The 15,781-nt window shown below is 36.8% G+C and overlaps 1 protein-coding gene across 1 annotated transcript in view; it reads left to right on the forward strand.

Annotated features, from left to right (window-relative positions):
• Positions 1 to 2,334: 2,334 nt before the first annotated feature.
• The window catches only part of LOC121967453 (flowering time control protein FCA-like), a 15,213-nt gene continuing 1,766 nt past the window's right edge, over positions 2,335 to 15,781 (forward strand). The window contains exons 1-18 of the mRNA XM_042517706.1: positions 2,335 to 2,722; positions 4,375 to 4,445; positions 5,009 to 5,087; positions 9,293 to 9,375; positions 9,461 to 9,512; positions 10,172 to 10,242; positions 10,771 to 10,837; positions 10,928 to 11,007; positions 11,079 to 11,143; positions 11,233 to 11,295; positions 12,203 to 12,362; positions 12,440 to 12,517; positions 12,604 to 13,167; positions 13,346 to 13,516; positions 13,604 to 13,876; positions 13,951 to 13,986; positions 14,695 to 14,757; positions 14,833 to 14,878. Coding sequence (XP_042373640.1) covers positions 2,410 to 2,722; positions 4,375 to 4,445; positions 5,009 to 5,087; positions 9,293 to 9,375; positions 9,461 to 9,512; positions 10,172 to 10,242; positions 10,771 to 10,837; positions 10,928 to 11,007; positions 11,079 to 11,143; positions 11,233 to 11,295; positions 12,203 to 12,362; positions 12,440 to 12,517; positions 12,604 to 13,167; positions 13,346 to 13,516; positions 13,604 to 13,876; positions 13,951 to 13,986; positions 14,695 to 14,757; positions 14,833 to 14,878 — 2,335 coding nt within the window. The 5' untranslated portion in view covers positions 2,335 to 2,409. The remainder of the gene's footprint in view (positions 2,723 to 4,374; positions 4,446 to 5,008; positions 5,088 to 9,292; positions 9,376 to 9,460; positions 9,513 to 10,171; positions 10,243 to 10,770; positions 10,838 to 10,927; positions 11,008 to 11,078; positions 11,144 to 11,232; positions 11,296 to 12,202; positions 12,363 to 12,439; positions 12,518 to 12,603; positions 13,168 to 13,345; positions 13,517 to 13,603; positions 13,877 to 13,950; positions 13,987 to 14,694; positions 14,758 to 14,832; positions 14,879 to 15,781) is intronic.

Raw genomic sequence — 15,781 nt, forward strand, 5'->3', positions numbered from 1 at the left:
GTTGTGTTGAGGTAGTTCGATTAGCTCTTGTACTATTTCAAGGGAGGCTGATTCGCCACTTCGAGCTGCCAGTGGGTCGGAAAGTCTGGCTGCTCGGGAAGACGTATAAAAAAAAAGTATTTCTTCCAATGCTTGTTGGAGGTCGACATTTTGTCAAAGAAAACTAAGCTCACTCGGGCTTAGAAAAGAAAAGTCCTTGGCTCGGATAATTTCGGGTAATAAAAATAGTTGAAGATCCAAGGAGTGAGAGGAATGTCGTGCAGGCGGAACAGAACAACTACCCTGCACAGCAGCTGAAAGGAATTCGACACTAATTAGTGAAGGGAGATGCAAAAGTATTTACAAACGGCAGGAAAGAAGAGATGAATAGGAAACTACAGACTGACGGTAAATTGATCCCTAAAGAATGTAAGACAGCCGAGTGGCGGAGAGTTTGGCCGATCGGAAGAAGAAGGAAGAATAATTTTGTATCCCGAAGGAAACTCGAAGATGGCTGTCAAACTCTCAGCGTCGTCGGCGTCAAACCTGGACTCAGTAGAGGTGTACCAAAGGCAGGGCCGCCGACGGGTGGCTGTGAGGAACTCGTTATTGCAAAAAACAGACAGTGAAAGGATGTGAGGGGAAGGGAGACTACTGGCAGAGTATCGCCAGAACACAAAGAAATGCCGAAAAATCAGAAGGAAAAGGACGATGGGAAGGAAGCTTACTAGAAGGGCGCCGGAGGAGCAGAAAAAGAAGAGTATCGCCGGAGCATAGAAACGAAGTCGCCGGAGAGCACGAAGACGAGTGCGCAAAGGCAGCGACAAGCACGGGTTTATAAACCTAGGGGTCGGTCGACCAGAGCCGTCCAATCTAGGTCGCAGAAACCCAGACAGAAATCGGGCCGTTGAATTTAAAGTGCTAAAGGTCACATCACCGGTAGATATTCGCCTGTCACGTCAGGCGTACGACGACAGTGGGCGTGACACGTGGCGCCTCACTATGGGTTGACATTTAATGAGGGCAATTAAAAGGCATGGGAGCGCGCTCAGCCATAATGCGCAGAGATTTGCACGATTTCTCGAAAACATGGGTGACGTAAGCCGGGATCGCGTTCGCCTAAGGCAGCGCAAGAAGAGATTTCCAAGTATGGATGTTCATTGTGCCAATTGGCTTAAGGGAGCAGACCTATGGCTGAATGACAATCTCCAACAGACCGACTGGCAGAGAGTGGTCACATAGCTGACCATTGGGCCACGTTAGTCCGATCAGAAAAGAAGGAGTGTTGGAGTTGATCAGGTGGAAAACTTCACAAATAATTTTGTCGAGTCAGTCGGACTTGCAACCTCCTTCGACTAAACTTGAGGGGGAGACATGTGATGCAGTGATGATGAGGGGCCCCACCCCGTGGAGGATAGCAGCCACGGTGGAGGTCAAAGTCAAGGTGGTCAATGCACAAATAACATCGACTGATTGGACGAGCACACCTCGACCGAGGGGAGAAGGTCCGATCTGATCTGACCTTATTAGGCAATTACAATCAAAATTATTTTAACATCGATAAGAATTGCACAAATATTTTTAATATTGACTATCTGAATAATTATATTTAAAAAAAGACATTATAAGAAAATATGAGAATCTTATTTATTGTCATATATAATATATCCATAGTTTCATAATATTAGGAAAATTAAGATAATTATTTTAATTTATAAAATTTTCACCTTATGCATTTTCCCTTCTTTCTTGACTTAGAGGGTGTTTAACTGGGTTTATAAGCTCTCTAAAATAGCTTATAAGTTATTTTAGAATTTATAAGTTCTTCAAATTTGTTTGATGAAATTTTTTTCAAACAACTTATAAATTATCAAAATAAGTTATTTTGGAGCTTATAAGTTATTTTTAAAAAAGTATGGGAGACTTATTTTAAAAAAAAGATGTTATTTAAATAATTTTTTTCTCTAAAATATTCTTATATAATTTTATAAATTCCTATTTTATCCTCCGTAAATTTTTATAAACCTAATATCTTTCTATCTCCGTCGTTTTCTCTTCCAGCACCGTGTCATCTTTTCAATTTTTTTTTCTCCTGATGTAGAAATTCGCCTAAACTCTTTATTAAGGAAAAACTCAAAATCCTCTATTAATAGTATTATATATTTTTTGATAATTTTATTAATAAAATTTTTTTATAATATTAAATACATCAATATTTTAAATTGATGATAAAAAATTCAACTAAATATTTTAATAAATTATTTTTAAAATAAGACTTAATAACTTATTGATTTTCTAAAACAGGTTATAAGAACTTATAAGACGTACACGAGTTTATAAATTACTTTTAATAAATTTAGCACAACATCCTCTTAATCTTCTTGCCTACGGACGCACGAGGAGCAGAGCAAACCCTAGTCGTCGACCTCCATGGACAGGCACCGCAACGAGCGCTTTGACGACCGCTTCGGAGACGGCGGTGGGAGGCGGCCGCCTTCTCGCTGGTCCTCCGGCAGTCCCACGGAGCGCCAGCACCGCTATCCCAGGAGCGGATCCGGCGGTGAGGGATTCGCCGGAGGAAATAGCGGCGCAGGAGGACGCTACCATCCCTACCGTGAAATGCAAGACCTCCCTCCGACTCCAGCTGCTGCTGGGTTCCTTGGCGGAGATCCCGGGGCCTTCGGCCCGGCGCCGCCCGTCGGTGGCCCTATACGCGGATTCTCCGGTCGTGGTGGTTCTCCAGGTAAACCAAGATCTTAATTTCGCAGTTCGTTCTCGCTATTTACGAGTTAGGGTTCATGAGAACGTTTGGTTCAACGGTTTAAGGGTTTTTTCTTAGGGACTCATTGGCAGTTTCCAACTTTATCTGATCATTGTGTTCCTTCGTCAGACTTCCCCCCTCCTTTTTATAGATAACTGCGAGGTAATAAGTCGTCTCCAGACGGTACCTCAACACAGATTCCTAAAGTTGAACTTGTAACTCCTAGGTTTCTTTTATACTGCGGGAATGACTTTGGAGAAGACGATGATGCGATCATGGCTCTAGTCTATAAATGAATATTCCACTTTTGCTTGTTATACCTTTTTCTACATAGTGAAGGACTATTTCGGTTCTTGTTATTTAACCTGACGAGAATTGTCTTGCATTCCTGCGAACCACTCTTGTTGTGGAACAATATGTTCAATGACTTTGTATTTTCAGTTTATGATCATCCCACCTCCACAACCTTCTAGGCGGGGAATTACTGAGCTACAAATTCAGTAGATGGCTGATACTAATTTAGTCAATCACATGTCTAGTAATTCAAAATTTTTGCATGTCTGAGTGGGAATGGGGTGATGCCATTTAGTTTGTCACTTGTCAATGTTTAGAAACCATCTGACTCTATAGCTCATCAGAAATGAATTCTAAGTTTTCCATCTGTCTTATTTTTGTTGATATCCTAGTGCTACAACAGGGAAATCGAGCAGTGGACTTTTTGTTTTAGTGATTCTTGTACTGTGCTGAAATTCTATGTGATAAAGTTGAGATTGAGCTGGATTTTTGTTTTGTTCTAGAACATTTTCTGTGCGACTTGCATATGTTTTTCTAAGATATCGCTAATTGGTTTATATATCGCTTTAATTGAAGACGGAATATTGAAACAAGCTAGCATGCTTAGTGAATTAACCCTGATGATCTTCATTCCAATGCATACTCTTTCTTCCAGGTTCATGTGAATGTATAGAAGTACTTGGTTTTATTCTTCCATGGTGTTTAAATATCTGTTCGTTTGAAGTATTTATTATATCTTTTATCTATGGGATATAGAATATTTGAGAGTTTCTACTCATGTTCTCCATTAGGCCAATTCCGTAATCAGTTATCATATTTTATCATTTGAACATGTATATGAATTCCATCAGTTTTATTACTTATGTATCTGTTTGTTATGCCCACATCAAACTTTCACTATTGAAGGGCGTGCCTTTGCTGTTAGATTATATATTTTGCATAAATATTTCTTGCAAAAATTTAGTTTAGTAAATCAATAACGCAGTGGTGAATTTGTACCTTGTACAAATTGTCATGAGTTAAATATAAATTGGAATTGGTATCTTGTACAAGTTGTTATGACTCACAAGTTGAGTTTAAAATTGAAGTTGGATTGATTTTCAGATACTTTTCATATATTTCATTGTGTATGTGTTCTACAACTCTGTTAATCATGAAAATTTAGATTTTCCTATAAATAACGAAGCATGATGGTATTGATACGTTTAACCTTGAATGATCTTGCGATGTTGATTTTTTCCTCTTTCAATTTCTATGAGAGTAATATAGTTTGCCCTTCCTAATTGCACAGTTTGATTATTGCATAACTTTTTTTTTATCATTTTATAATCACTATGTAGATCGCACTGGTGGAAATAAATTTGCCAAGCTTTTTATTGGAGCAGTTCCAAGGACAGCAACTGAAGAAGATGTAAGTGACTATTGCTACATTTACTGGTTGGGTTTTTTTTACCGTCTTTACCCTTCACATTTGTTGTCATTTTATCTCTTATCATCCCCATTTTCAAAACAGTTGTTTTCTATATTTCGGTAACACTTGCACTTGATGGGTTTCTCATTTGGCAATGATTTGTAAGTTTCAGTGTCTGGTTTAGATAGTCCTTACCTTTTCTTAGACTTAGAATCAAACATTAATAACAGCAATATTAACTAGCTGGATATTACGTTGAAAACCTACCTCATTCGAAATGTGCAATTTAATTTTCCAAATATGTTCCAATATCTGTGCAAAACTGTTATCTCAATGGTATAAAATAACTGAGATAGACTTGAGACATGAAATTGTGTTTCTCAATTTCTTTTTGTGGGGCTTCCATCAGGTACCAGATGATAGTTTCTATGGATTTTCAATGAGCTATTAGACGATATTAATCATAGTGACTAGGATTTGACATTTGCTCTATTTTGAATGGTAACAGGGTTTCAGAACTTTTAATAGTGTGATAATTTTAATATAAAATATTTGGTTTTTAGATTCGTCCATTGTTTGAGGAGCATGGATATGTTATCGAAGTGGCATTTATAAAGGATAGGAAAACAGGAGAACAACAAGGTATTTTCAAATTTCTTTTGTCTTTATATTTATTATCAACTCATTCTTTTCCAGGTTCCTGAGAATAAGCTGTGAACAATCTGGCCATCCCTCTTATCAATTTTTTTTTGGAGCTGTTGCCACTTGCTATCCTTTTTTATGGCATGGTTCCTTCTTTTGCTATTTTTCTAGTACAAGATGAAGAAAATACCAAGACCATTGATGGTTTATTGACTTTTAAGTCTTACTGTCAAGTACTGTGATACTGCAGTATCAGATGATGCCTTGATGCTGCAGCATTTTGTGAGTTGTGATAAACAAGTCATCATATTTGGTCCATTTAAGTTTAGGTTCAGGATGATGTCAGTGTTTGGTTCTGGAATTGCTGTACTACAAGTGACATGATGCAATTATGCAACTTATGCGTGCTTTCAAACTGTTCTAAGATATTCATATCCATTATGACCTATTCATTTGAAAAAAATTCATGCTTTGTGAATTGACCATTTTGAAGTTGTACCTCTGTCGTTGGATATATGTCTAGATGCTCTTTGACCACCTGCTTGATATGGTCTGTTGGATTGGGTTGGAAGCTTGGATTTTTGACTTTATTGTTCACTCTCATGTGAAAGCTGAAGCCATCCCACAATTCTTGGAGGATGTTTCTCCTCTATTGGCTGATTACTGGCATGAGCAAAGAAATGAGTGGCATGGGATTCCAAACTTTCATCCTAGTGCATGTTGTGTGCATTTGTAACTTTCACCTTGCCATCAATGGTTGTAGAATAGTCATGATTCTGAAGCGAATAATTGATCTTGGTCAACTCATGGATGTTTGATTTGCTTTTTTCTTCTCATTCTTCCTTGCAAGTAAATGGAGCCTTCTTCAGAATTTTATCTTTTGAGATTCATATTTCTGGTGGTGCAGATTGTGGTTGTGTTTCTTAGTTTGCAAATGAATTGATTCTTAACACACTGAATTACAAGCAAAATCAATTTTATTGAAGTATGACTTGTGGTTTGTCTTTGTTCGTGTAATCAAGCTGCAATTTCAATTTTGCTGAATGATGTTTGTTAACTTCGTTTAAATTGCATGTGTTGATAATATGGGCAATGGTTGTTTCTATGGCAGCAGTTTAATAAATTGGACTAAGATTTTGATATATGTGTTTGCCTGGTGGTCTTTCACTCTTAATACTGGTTGCTCAGCTCTTCATAATTCTGAGTTTTTGCATTGTAATATTTGTATATCATATGGTCTCTTGAGAGCTCTGTTGATGTTAGAAAAATTTGTGATGCCAAGTGCTGATGTAAACAAGATCATGTGGTACATTGTTCATCTTTTTTGTGGTAGATGGGTATGATCTTTTGTTGATACAATTTAAATTGCTAAATTTGAGTTCCATCCTGGATGCCAAAAAGTACTTTAGATAGTTCTTGGAATTGATTGCCATTGACAAAAAGGGTTTTGTTGTTTGTGAGTATTACACTGCAATTTTGCATAACTATCAGAATCAGTTCTTCCATGTCCAAAATCTATTACTCCTATTTTGTTCTTCTATATGCTATATTCCTTCCCCGACAAACTGTGACTCTTCTGGTGGCTTGTTGATTTATGTGGTGCATAGTTATTCTTGTTTAGCTATTTTACAGGTTTACTTTGGCAGCAGTGGTTGTCTTATAAATTTTATAAAGGATAGTGATATGGTTGTATGTTCTTTTGTTTTTTCCTCATACCTCTGCTTTTGCTCATATTGATTATAGTATGTGCGTTGTGGTGTTTCAAATCTTCATCCACTGAAGTGTATGCCTACATCACACAGATTAAAAAAATTGATTTGCTATTGTTCATAATTAATTGAGATCTGTTTGCCAATTTCATTCTATTTATTGTGTTGTTTGTTTATTAAGGAAACTTTGATTGATGTTAAATATCTTATGTCGTGCGCCCTGTGTTCAATGGTTCAACCTATATTCTATCAACGTTATTGAATGAGCAAGATATTCTACAAGGTACAAACTTGTGGATTATAGTTGATGTCAATGAGATGGTCCTTTTCAGTTAATAAATCTGTTACTTCTCTGGATTGTTTAGTTCACATTCTGATTTGATGGGGGATATTTTTGACAGCATGGTTACTTATGTAGTGCCAACAGCCTTTACAGAGTCATGTTATTCTGTTAATGTTGTGTTAATTCATCCGAGAAAAAGCCATAAGATGGTTTAAAATTTTCTTTCCCTTTTCCCATTGAAATCATTAAAGGCGCTACAGTATATTTAAATGTTCAATAACATAGGAGAGCTTGTCTAGTTCTACATTTGAATCCTTGAATCTCAGAACTAGCTTGTTCATCTTGATAACCTCTTGTTACTTATCATCTGCCTATTTGATCTTATTTATCCCAACTAAAATATGAATACTCAGGTGACTTTGAGAGCTCTTAGTTTGTTTGTTCTTTTAAGAACACAAATGTGTCTTTGATGCTTTACACCTTCCGTTTTGCTGTACTTTGGTTGTGTGTTCTGTTTGTGAAAAATCCAAATCCCTTGACGAGAAACGATTGTGAATATTTACCATGTGATGGCTGGAATCTTGTGTTTTGTTTTGTTGTTTCTCTGTATCAGCTGCTTCATAAGAAAAAAGTTGTAGAAAGAATAGGAATTTTCTAAGGCATTTGTGTAATGAAGGTATGTTTGTAAACATGTGTGTTATGTGATTTCTTGTAAGATTTTATTTCGCTGGACTAAATAATGCAAATGTAGGTATTATTAACTTACGTTGTCATACTTAAAACTGTCATCATGCTGTGAGAAATGGTTTATTTTTTGGATACACTAGCTGATGATGGACAATTGATTATATTGTTCATTAGACTTTAGGGTGTGAACAGTTGGAGAAGATCGAATAAAAGCTCTATTTAACATATAGAGATGTAGTGGATAATTATGAGCACAAGCTATATCCATAAACATATAGACAATGAATATTTTGTGCTTAGAGATGAGTTATTTTTAAGCAATTCACTGGATATGGTGCAACATACTCATTTCTTTGTGTGATGCGGGTCCTTGACCATTACTGAATTCAGTTGCAATGTTATGGAGAACTTTTGTTTCATCAGTCATCACTAGCATTCAATTCATGGGGAAATTAAAATAGACCACTAGTGTGCAAATGTTGCCATTGAGAAAGGCTATACAAATATATAGTATGTGTCATTTATTTTTACACGTGGAAAATAAACCAAGCAATTGTGTTTGTATTTGGGAGCTTATGTTGTGGGCACTTGGTATGTAGTTTGATGCTAACGGCATTCCTAATTGATGACATTTTTATTTTCAACTTGTGAAGTTGTTTGAGACATCGGATCTGTGTCATTTAAATTGAATTTCTGATATTCTTATTCTTCTGTTGATTGGTTATCACTGTATGCATGCAATTTGAATGGAAATTAGAAATATTTACACGTTTGTTATAGTTTGTGGACAAAGAGAAGATATTACAGTCCCATACATCAAAATGAAAGTTGTTTGTTTGGTACATTGTGCTGATCAGTCTTTTTGCAGTCTTTATCTAATGTGGTTTTGATTTGCATGCCTGTTGCGATTAGAGCTTCAAATCATCTGACAGTTGTTTAGATGAAAATTGATTTCTTCTGGAATATGTGAGAAAGCAACAATTATAAAATCCTTGCATATGATTGGCCCAACTATTTGGGTTTGACTACATCAATCTTAATGTGCTGTTAAGACCTATGCAAGAGTATAATCACATGTATGAGAAGTTCAAGCTATGGTAGGCCACCAAGTAATATTGATATTATCAAGTGTCTAATTGCCTGTGTTGGCATTTGAAGTAATGTGACTTTTTTTCCTGATTATTCCTTTTCAAGTGTTATTGTATCTCGTCATCAAAGAATAATGATCATGATAACACAACAAAATGTTATCTCAAGAAACTCTCTTGTTAGTAATCCGAACTTCCTTGCCTGTTTAATTCTATCTGTGCCAATGAGTTATGATTCCTATTCAGTTGCATCTACCTTTCCTAACCTACAAAAGATTGAATCATTTAGTCTCCTTTGCCTCATTGATTTAGATGAATTAGTTTATTAAATACTTGTTTTGTTTTCCTGATTTCTGCTGTGCATATCTTATGTTTATCATATCCATTAATTATTCTTTCTGTTCATCTTGGTCAAGAAAGGAAAACTTTATTTTGCAGGATGTTGTTTTGTAAAATATGCCACTTCTGATGATGCTGATAGAGCCATCAGGGCTTTACATAATCAATATACTTTGCCTGGAGTGAGTGCCTTTTCCACTGCCAATTATTTTAATGGAGCTTTCTCTTTTTATACATTGTGGCTTGACTTTTTATCCATTTTCTCAGGGATCAGGACCTATTCAAGTAAGATATGCTGATGGAGACAGAAACCATCCTGGTATTACTTTGTTACCATATCTCATCATTCACAAATTTCATCTCAAGGAGTGTACATCTATGGCCCTATCATTTTAAATTATGTCTGACACTTTAATTTTGTGTTAAACTTGTCAATATATTACTATGGCTTTTAGTCAGTTAGATCTATAAGGGGATACCTTGTGCTATTGCACCTTGCTTCTCAAATTTCTCTGATCGTGCACAATTACAAAAGGTTTTCTATGCTTGCATGTCATTGCAGATGCAACGCCTAATACTATGTACTCAATTTGTCACACAACAATATATTGCTTTTTCAACAAATCTGGTGAACCAACTTCTTACACTTTGGCTCTTGGCTTTTCATACTATTGCAGCTTCTTTGTTTGACTGAATAGAATCCGAAAACATTCATTCTATCTCAAGTTGCTCTATTAAGTTATACCATGCTAAAGCAATGAATATGCTCCCGCATATAATTGCTTTCTTTGTTTAAATTCTTCTACGAATCTGAACGCAGTTGCTTGTGTTGATATGTGCTATTTTGCTTCTGTTTTTCTACACTTTTCTTGTGTAGATTTGTTTCTTGCGGATGATATAAATGCATTGTTGCTAATTTTGAAGTGTTTGTTCTGCATGTCCTGATTAGTCTTGATTGTGCACTGATTTGTGTTTTAGGTGCTGCTGCTGAAGACAAACTGTTTGTAGCATCACTCAACAAGCAAGCCACTGCAAAGGAGATTGAGGAAGTAAGTTTGAATAGCTTGCGTTGTGTGATATCTCTTTTATGATATCATCTGTCAGTAAACTTGATTTTGTATTAACAATACAATCATATAGATTAATTTCTTTTCTGACAGCTCAACTGCTCTAGTTTTTTGGGTTACTTGGTCAGCCAATTGAAATTTTACATGGTATCAGAGACTGAGTTTATTCCTGCTTAGCCAGAAGATATGTATTCACTTAAGTTAGATGCATTCACATGCTGATTTTGGGCCAGTTGAATCTAGACAAATCCAGTTTGGTGTCACCCCACACATGAATGAATGCTGAGAACATAAATGTCTAGGGTGATTCTGTCTAAGATCTTAAGGTTATGGGATGTGTGGGGCCACTTAAATATAACTCTTTCTATTCAGATGGCCTTTTGATCTTATATCAAACTGAAACATGAACCGGAAAACATATGTAGTTGAAATATTCTACGTTTTCAAGTTGGCGGTGTCTCTTAAGATATCTATGTTACCTGTTAAAAAAATTGACAAGATATATGACAGGTTTTTACTCCATATGGGCAAGTTGTAGATGTCTACATAATGAGAGATTCATGGGGTCACAATCGCGGTATGTCTATGCACATTTGTGGAATTTTTTCCTGCATGCCTAGTTAATAGAATCACTGGTAATAATTGATTTTCAATATGATTTGTGAAGGTTGTGGTTTTATTAAATTTGCAAATAGAGAGATGGCAGCAGCAGCTATGAATGCTCTCGATGGAACTTTTGTGATGAGGGTAATTTTTTGCATTAACTTGTGCTTCATTTGCTAAACTTAACCATGACTTTTTATTTTCTTCTCTGTTAGGGATGTGATCAACCATTGGTTGTTCGATTTGCTGATCCTAAGCGACCAAGGAATGCTGATCAGAGGTTTTCACTTGTATTCAAATGTTAAATCGTTTCCACCAATAAGTTTCATCATCTCTTTACTTTATTTGGAGCACTTCTGATTGTTACAGGAATGGACCTGCATTTGGTGGACCTGGTGTCAGCCCTCGATCTGATGCAGCATTAGTCATCAGGTATGGCGGATCTCTTTAATATCTGCATATGGAAGTGCTATTTTGGAAATTCAGTAAATAGTAATGATATAGCTGACTGAGATGATTTTGATACCCATGTTTTAGCAGTTGTTTTTTATAGAGCTGTAGATGCTGGCATGTTAATGTTTTGAATTTCTCTGCTGTAATCTTACAAAATTTTCTGGCTGCAAGGGGATGGCGTAACCATCAAAATAATCTGCATGAGCATGTTTTCCCAAAGTCTAGCCAGCATGACTCTAGGGTTAGCACAGCAATGGTGATTCTGAACAGGCTAGTTCAAAAAAATAATTTCATTTATCTGACAAAAGTAAATTGAAGGGAAGGGGAGCCTTGGCGCAACGGTAAAGTTATTGCCATGTGACCAAAAGGTTACGGGTTTGAATCTTGGAAACAGCCTCTTGCAAAAAGCAAGATAAGGTTGCGTACAATGGATCCTTCCCCGGGACCCCGCATGGCGGGAGCTTCGTGCACTGGGCTGTCCTTTTTTTTTTTTGACAAAAGTAAATTGAAGCTTAATTTAAAAATAAGATACTAAATTTCTTGAGCATGCTTATATGGCTGCTTATGCTGACTTCAAGTACAGCTAAGTACTGATGTTCCCTTTCCCAACATATCAACGCTATTCACCCATCACTGAACCTTTGCTGTAGAGCTGTTTTTTTTTTCTTTTTTTAATGTACAAATATTACTTCAACTTTTATATCAGTTCATGCCAAATAAGAGAATGTAAAGACAATGTCCCAGAGGGCGCACACTTGAAATCTGATTCAATCAAAATCAAGAAGAATCCTTACAACTGTGTTTGCTAAAATTTGCAGCCAGATTTTTAAATTTGCCAATAATGTATCCTTGGTATGTTTCTGATTCCAAACATTGTTGTTTCCAGGCCGACAGCTAATATTGATGAGCCAAGAAATGGGCCAAAGCCAGCTGATGCATGGAACCCATTGAGTCCTGATTTGCATGGTCCAGCTTCTCATTCCAATTCACATGGATCTGGAGGCACCTTTCCAGTCAAAGGTGGTCCCCCTGGAACGCCATCAGATGTAAGTGTCAGAGCTCTCTAGTTTGCTAGTAGTTGCGTTTTCTCTCTTTTCTGAATGAAATGCATCTGGTTGTGTAGCCTGGCCATTTTGGACCAACTGTTGGTTCAAATGCTGGTCCAGTCTCAAGTCCTTCAGTGCTACCTTCATCACAACAGGTCTTAAATCTTTTTATTCTTGTGATTCCAGTTGACTCTTGATGAAACTTTAGAACTTTTAATTTACAATAGGTTGCATAATGCAGGGATTCAACTCTTCAATGGCTGCAATCCCTCCTTTTGGCGGCCAGCAAATATCAACATCGCAAAAACCAATGGTGCATCAGCAAAACTTTCCACCACCTTCAAAACTGCATGCCCAACAAGGTCCTATGTCCCACCTTCACCCACTGAATTTGCAGACACCTTTACAACATCTTGGCCATCAACTTCCTCACTCAGGTGGTCTAACCTTAAACCAAAACATGCCATCACAACAGTTACCTGGACTGAGTGGGCAAGCATCCTCGCTGCCTTTAGCTCAACAAATTGCCCCTTCTATTGCCCAGCAAGCCCCTTCAACCCTACAAGCACAAGCTATGCCTGCTACTGCTAATCTTCCCCAGTTTGGCACATCCAATGTCATGCCTCAGATGCTTCAGCAGCCTATTCAACAGTTTCCATCACAGCTACCTCAGATGCTGCTCCAGCAGCAGGCACAAGCCTTACAATCTAGCTTCCAATCATCTCAACAGGCAATTTTCCAGTTACAACAGCAACTGCAGCAAATGCAACAGCATCAGACACTTCCTGAGGCCTCTAAATTGCAGGTAAATAAATTCTAGATGGAACGTGTGCTTGTCTAACTTTCATCACATTTGTAAGTTGGAAGATCTTTCAACGACAAATGTCCTGTCTAAATTTCCATAAAATCTTTGTCAAAACTGTTAAATCTTTCCTCATTCTGATGAAATACTACAATGTTAAATGTTTTTGTTTACCATCCAGGCTGCTAGTACAGCCACTAGCACACCTGCTTCAGTAGTACCTACGAGCGTGTCATCTCTAACAGTTCCAGTAAATTCTTCACCTGCTGTTCCTATGACTTGCAACTGGACAGAGCATACTTCTCCAGATGGATTCAAATACTACTATAATAGCGTTACTCAAGAGAGCAAGGTAATTGCTCATGTAACCTATTACCTAATAATATGTTTGAATTTTTCGTTCCTTTAGATGCAAATAACTAAACTGTTGCCATTCCAGTGGGAGAAGCCTGAAGAATTGACACTATTTGAGCAGCAGCAGCAACAACAACAACAGAAGTTGCTTATGTTGCAGCAGCAGCAGCAACACCAACAACAGCAACAGCAACAGCAGCATCTGCAACAACAAAAGCTTTCTTTCCAGCAGCACCATTCACAACTTGATACCAAGTCACACTTGCACATTCCACCAAACCAACAAATTTTGCCTGCACAAGTGCAACCTCAGATGATGAGGCAACAAGCACAGTTGCAACTTCAACCTATGCAGTTGGTTAGTCAATATTTTTGTCTGTTCATCCAGATTCTTTATTTCCTATAACTTACACTTAACTTTTGCTATTTTAGTATCAAGCTCCTGGTGGAGCCCAACCACATGGGCAAGTAAGTTCTGCATTCCTTTAAGTCTGATGGTTATGTTGATTAACACAAAATATTTTAATCATTTTCTTTACTATCTTTGCAGCACATTTAGTGGAAATATTTTGAAATATATCTTGGGTAGAATAGGGAAAACAACATAAATGTGGAAAATAGTTGTCTTGTTTAAGAAATGGGGTAAAAATATAGTGTTAAAAAAATATGAGAAGAAAAATGACCAAATATTCTTTTGTTTATGCATCTTAAGAAACAATCTTACCGTTTATGTATTCTCTTTGTGAGACAGTGTTACCAATTCTCTTTCTTTGTAAATTGGGATATTTTATCAAGCATAATAATTTAGAGGACAGTACATTATTCTATTTCCTTCTTTGGTCTAGTTAGAGTTTTCTTTGCAGCACCCGACAATGTCCAATTATTCCTCGCCTTTTGTTGAGACTCAGTGCTTGTGATCAAGGATGAACCTTGGCTATTATATCTCTGTTGTCCAATCATAATGGAGATGGTTTCTAGGAAATTGGTTGCTTGACAGTGATGGCTATAGATGTGTATTTTGACTTTAAGAACTAGCAATCTTTCCCTTGGTAGGGATGGCTATAGTTGTGTATTTTGACTTTAAGAACTAGCAAGCTTTCCCTTAGTTTGTCTATGTATGCCATAACTTAGGAGATTGTAATTGCTACTTAGCATACATTAACCACTATTTTGTAGGACTTGAATTCTGGACAACCGAAAGTCGGTGGGTCTGTGATTGATTCTGCAAAAGTCCAACAGGTATTGGATTAGTGCTTGAATTTCAGTTTTTGGAGCTACATTTATTTTACTTTTGTGCTTTGGCATTTCGTGTAGGGGATTCCAACAGCACAAGCGTGGGCTTTGAAAAACAAACCTTCAGGTCCTTAAATTCTAACTTATCTCTGCATTTTTGTATGTTTTTTAGCTTATTTCTGTTGGCTGAATGGCATTGATCCATCTCGAATCCTTAACGTGCTAAAACTTAGTGGATACTAGTTGGTCTATAAAATGTCTTGGTTTCATTGCTAAGCCGATATTTATTGACTGTCTTACCTTTATCAACTTTTATACCTCTTTAATCTTAAGGCCAATCTCTGTCTTCACCTGTTATAACTTCCTCACATCACATTCCTGGCCTTGCATGCCAAAGTTTGTCATGTCTACCCTTCAGCATCAAATATATTGTCGCGCATGATAACGTCTCCCTTTTTTTCACACTTATGCAGCTTCTGTTACATCAGGAACTTTTCATAATTTGACGTTTGTTTCTTTCCATTCAAATTACTTTATTTAGTAGCTGCTCCGGAATAAATGCGACAAACATGCCTTGTCCTGATTCCAAAGCTATAGCAAACTTATGCACAGTGCAATTCCCTCCTATTGCCCATGACTTAATGCATTTAATATTCTTGCGTATTACTTTTGTTTTGTATCAATGGAAAAGCTGTTGGACCAGATGATATTCCAATAGAGGTATGAAAGTGCTTAGGGAAACAAGGTATTGAATGACTTACAAAATTATTTAACATGATATTGAAAACGAAAAAAATGCCTGATCAATGGAGGATAAGTACTCTAGTTCCCTTATATAAGAATAAGGGAGACGTACAAAATTGTGCAAACTATAGGGGTATTAAACTAATGAGTCATACTATGAAACTTTGGGAAAAAGTAATAGAAAAAAGATTAAGGAAGGAGACAACAGTGACAGAAAATCAATTTGGGTTCATGCCTGGAAGGTCGACAATAGAAGCTATACATCTTCTTAGACAATTAATTTTTT

The sequence above is a fragment of the Zingiber officinale genome, chromosome 3B (genome assembly GCF_018446385.1).
Source record: "Zingiber officinale cultivar Zhangliang chromosome 3B, Zo_v1.1, whole genome shotgun sequence".
In the NCBI taxonomy this organism is placed as follows: domain Eukaryota; kingdom Viridiplantae; phylum Streptophyta; class Magnoliopsida; order Zingiberales; family Zingiberaceae; genus Zingiber; species Zingiber officinale.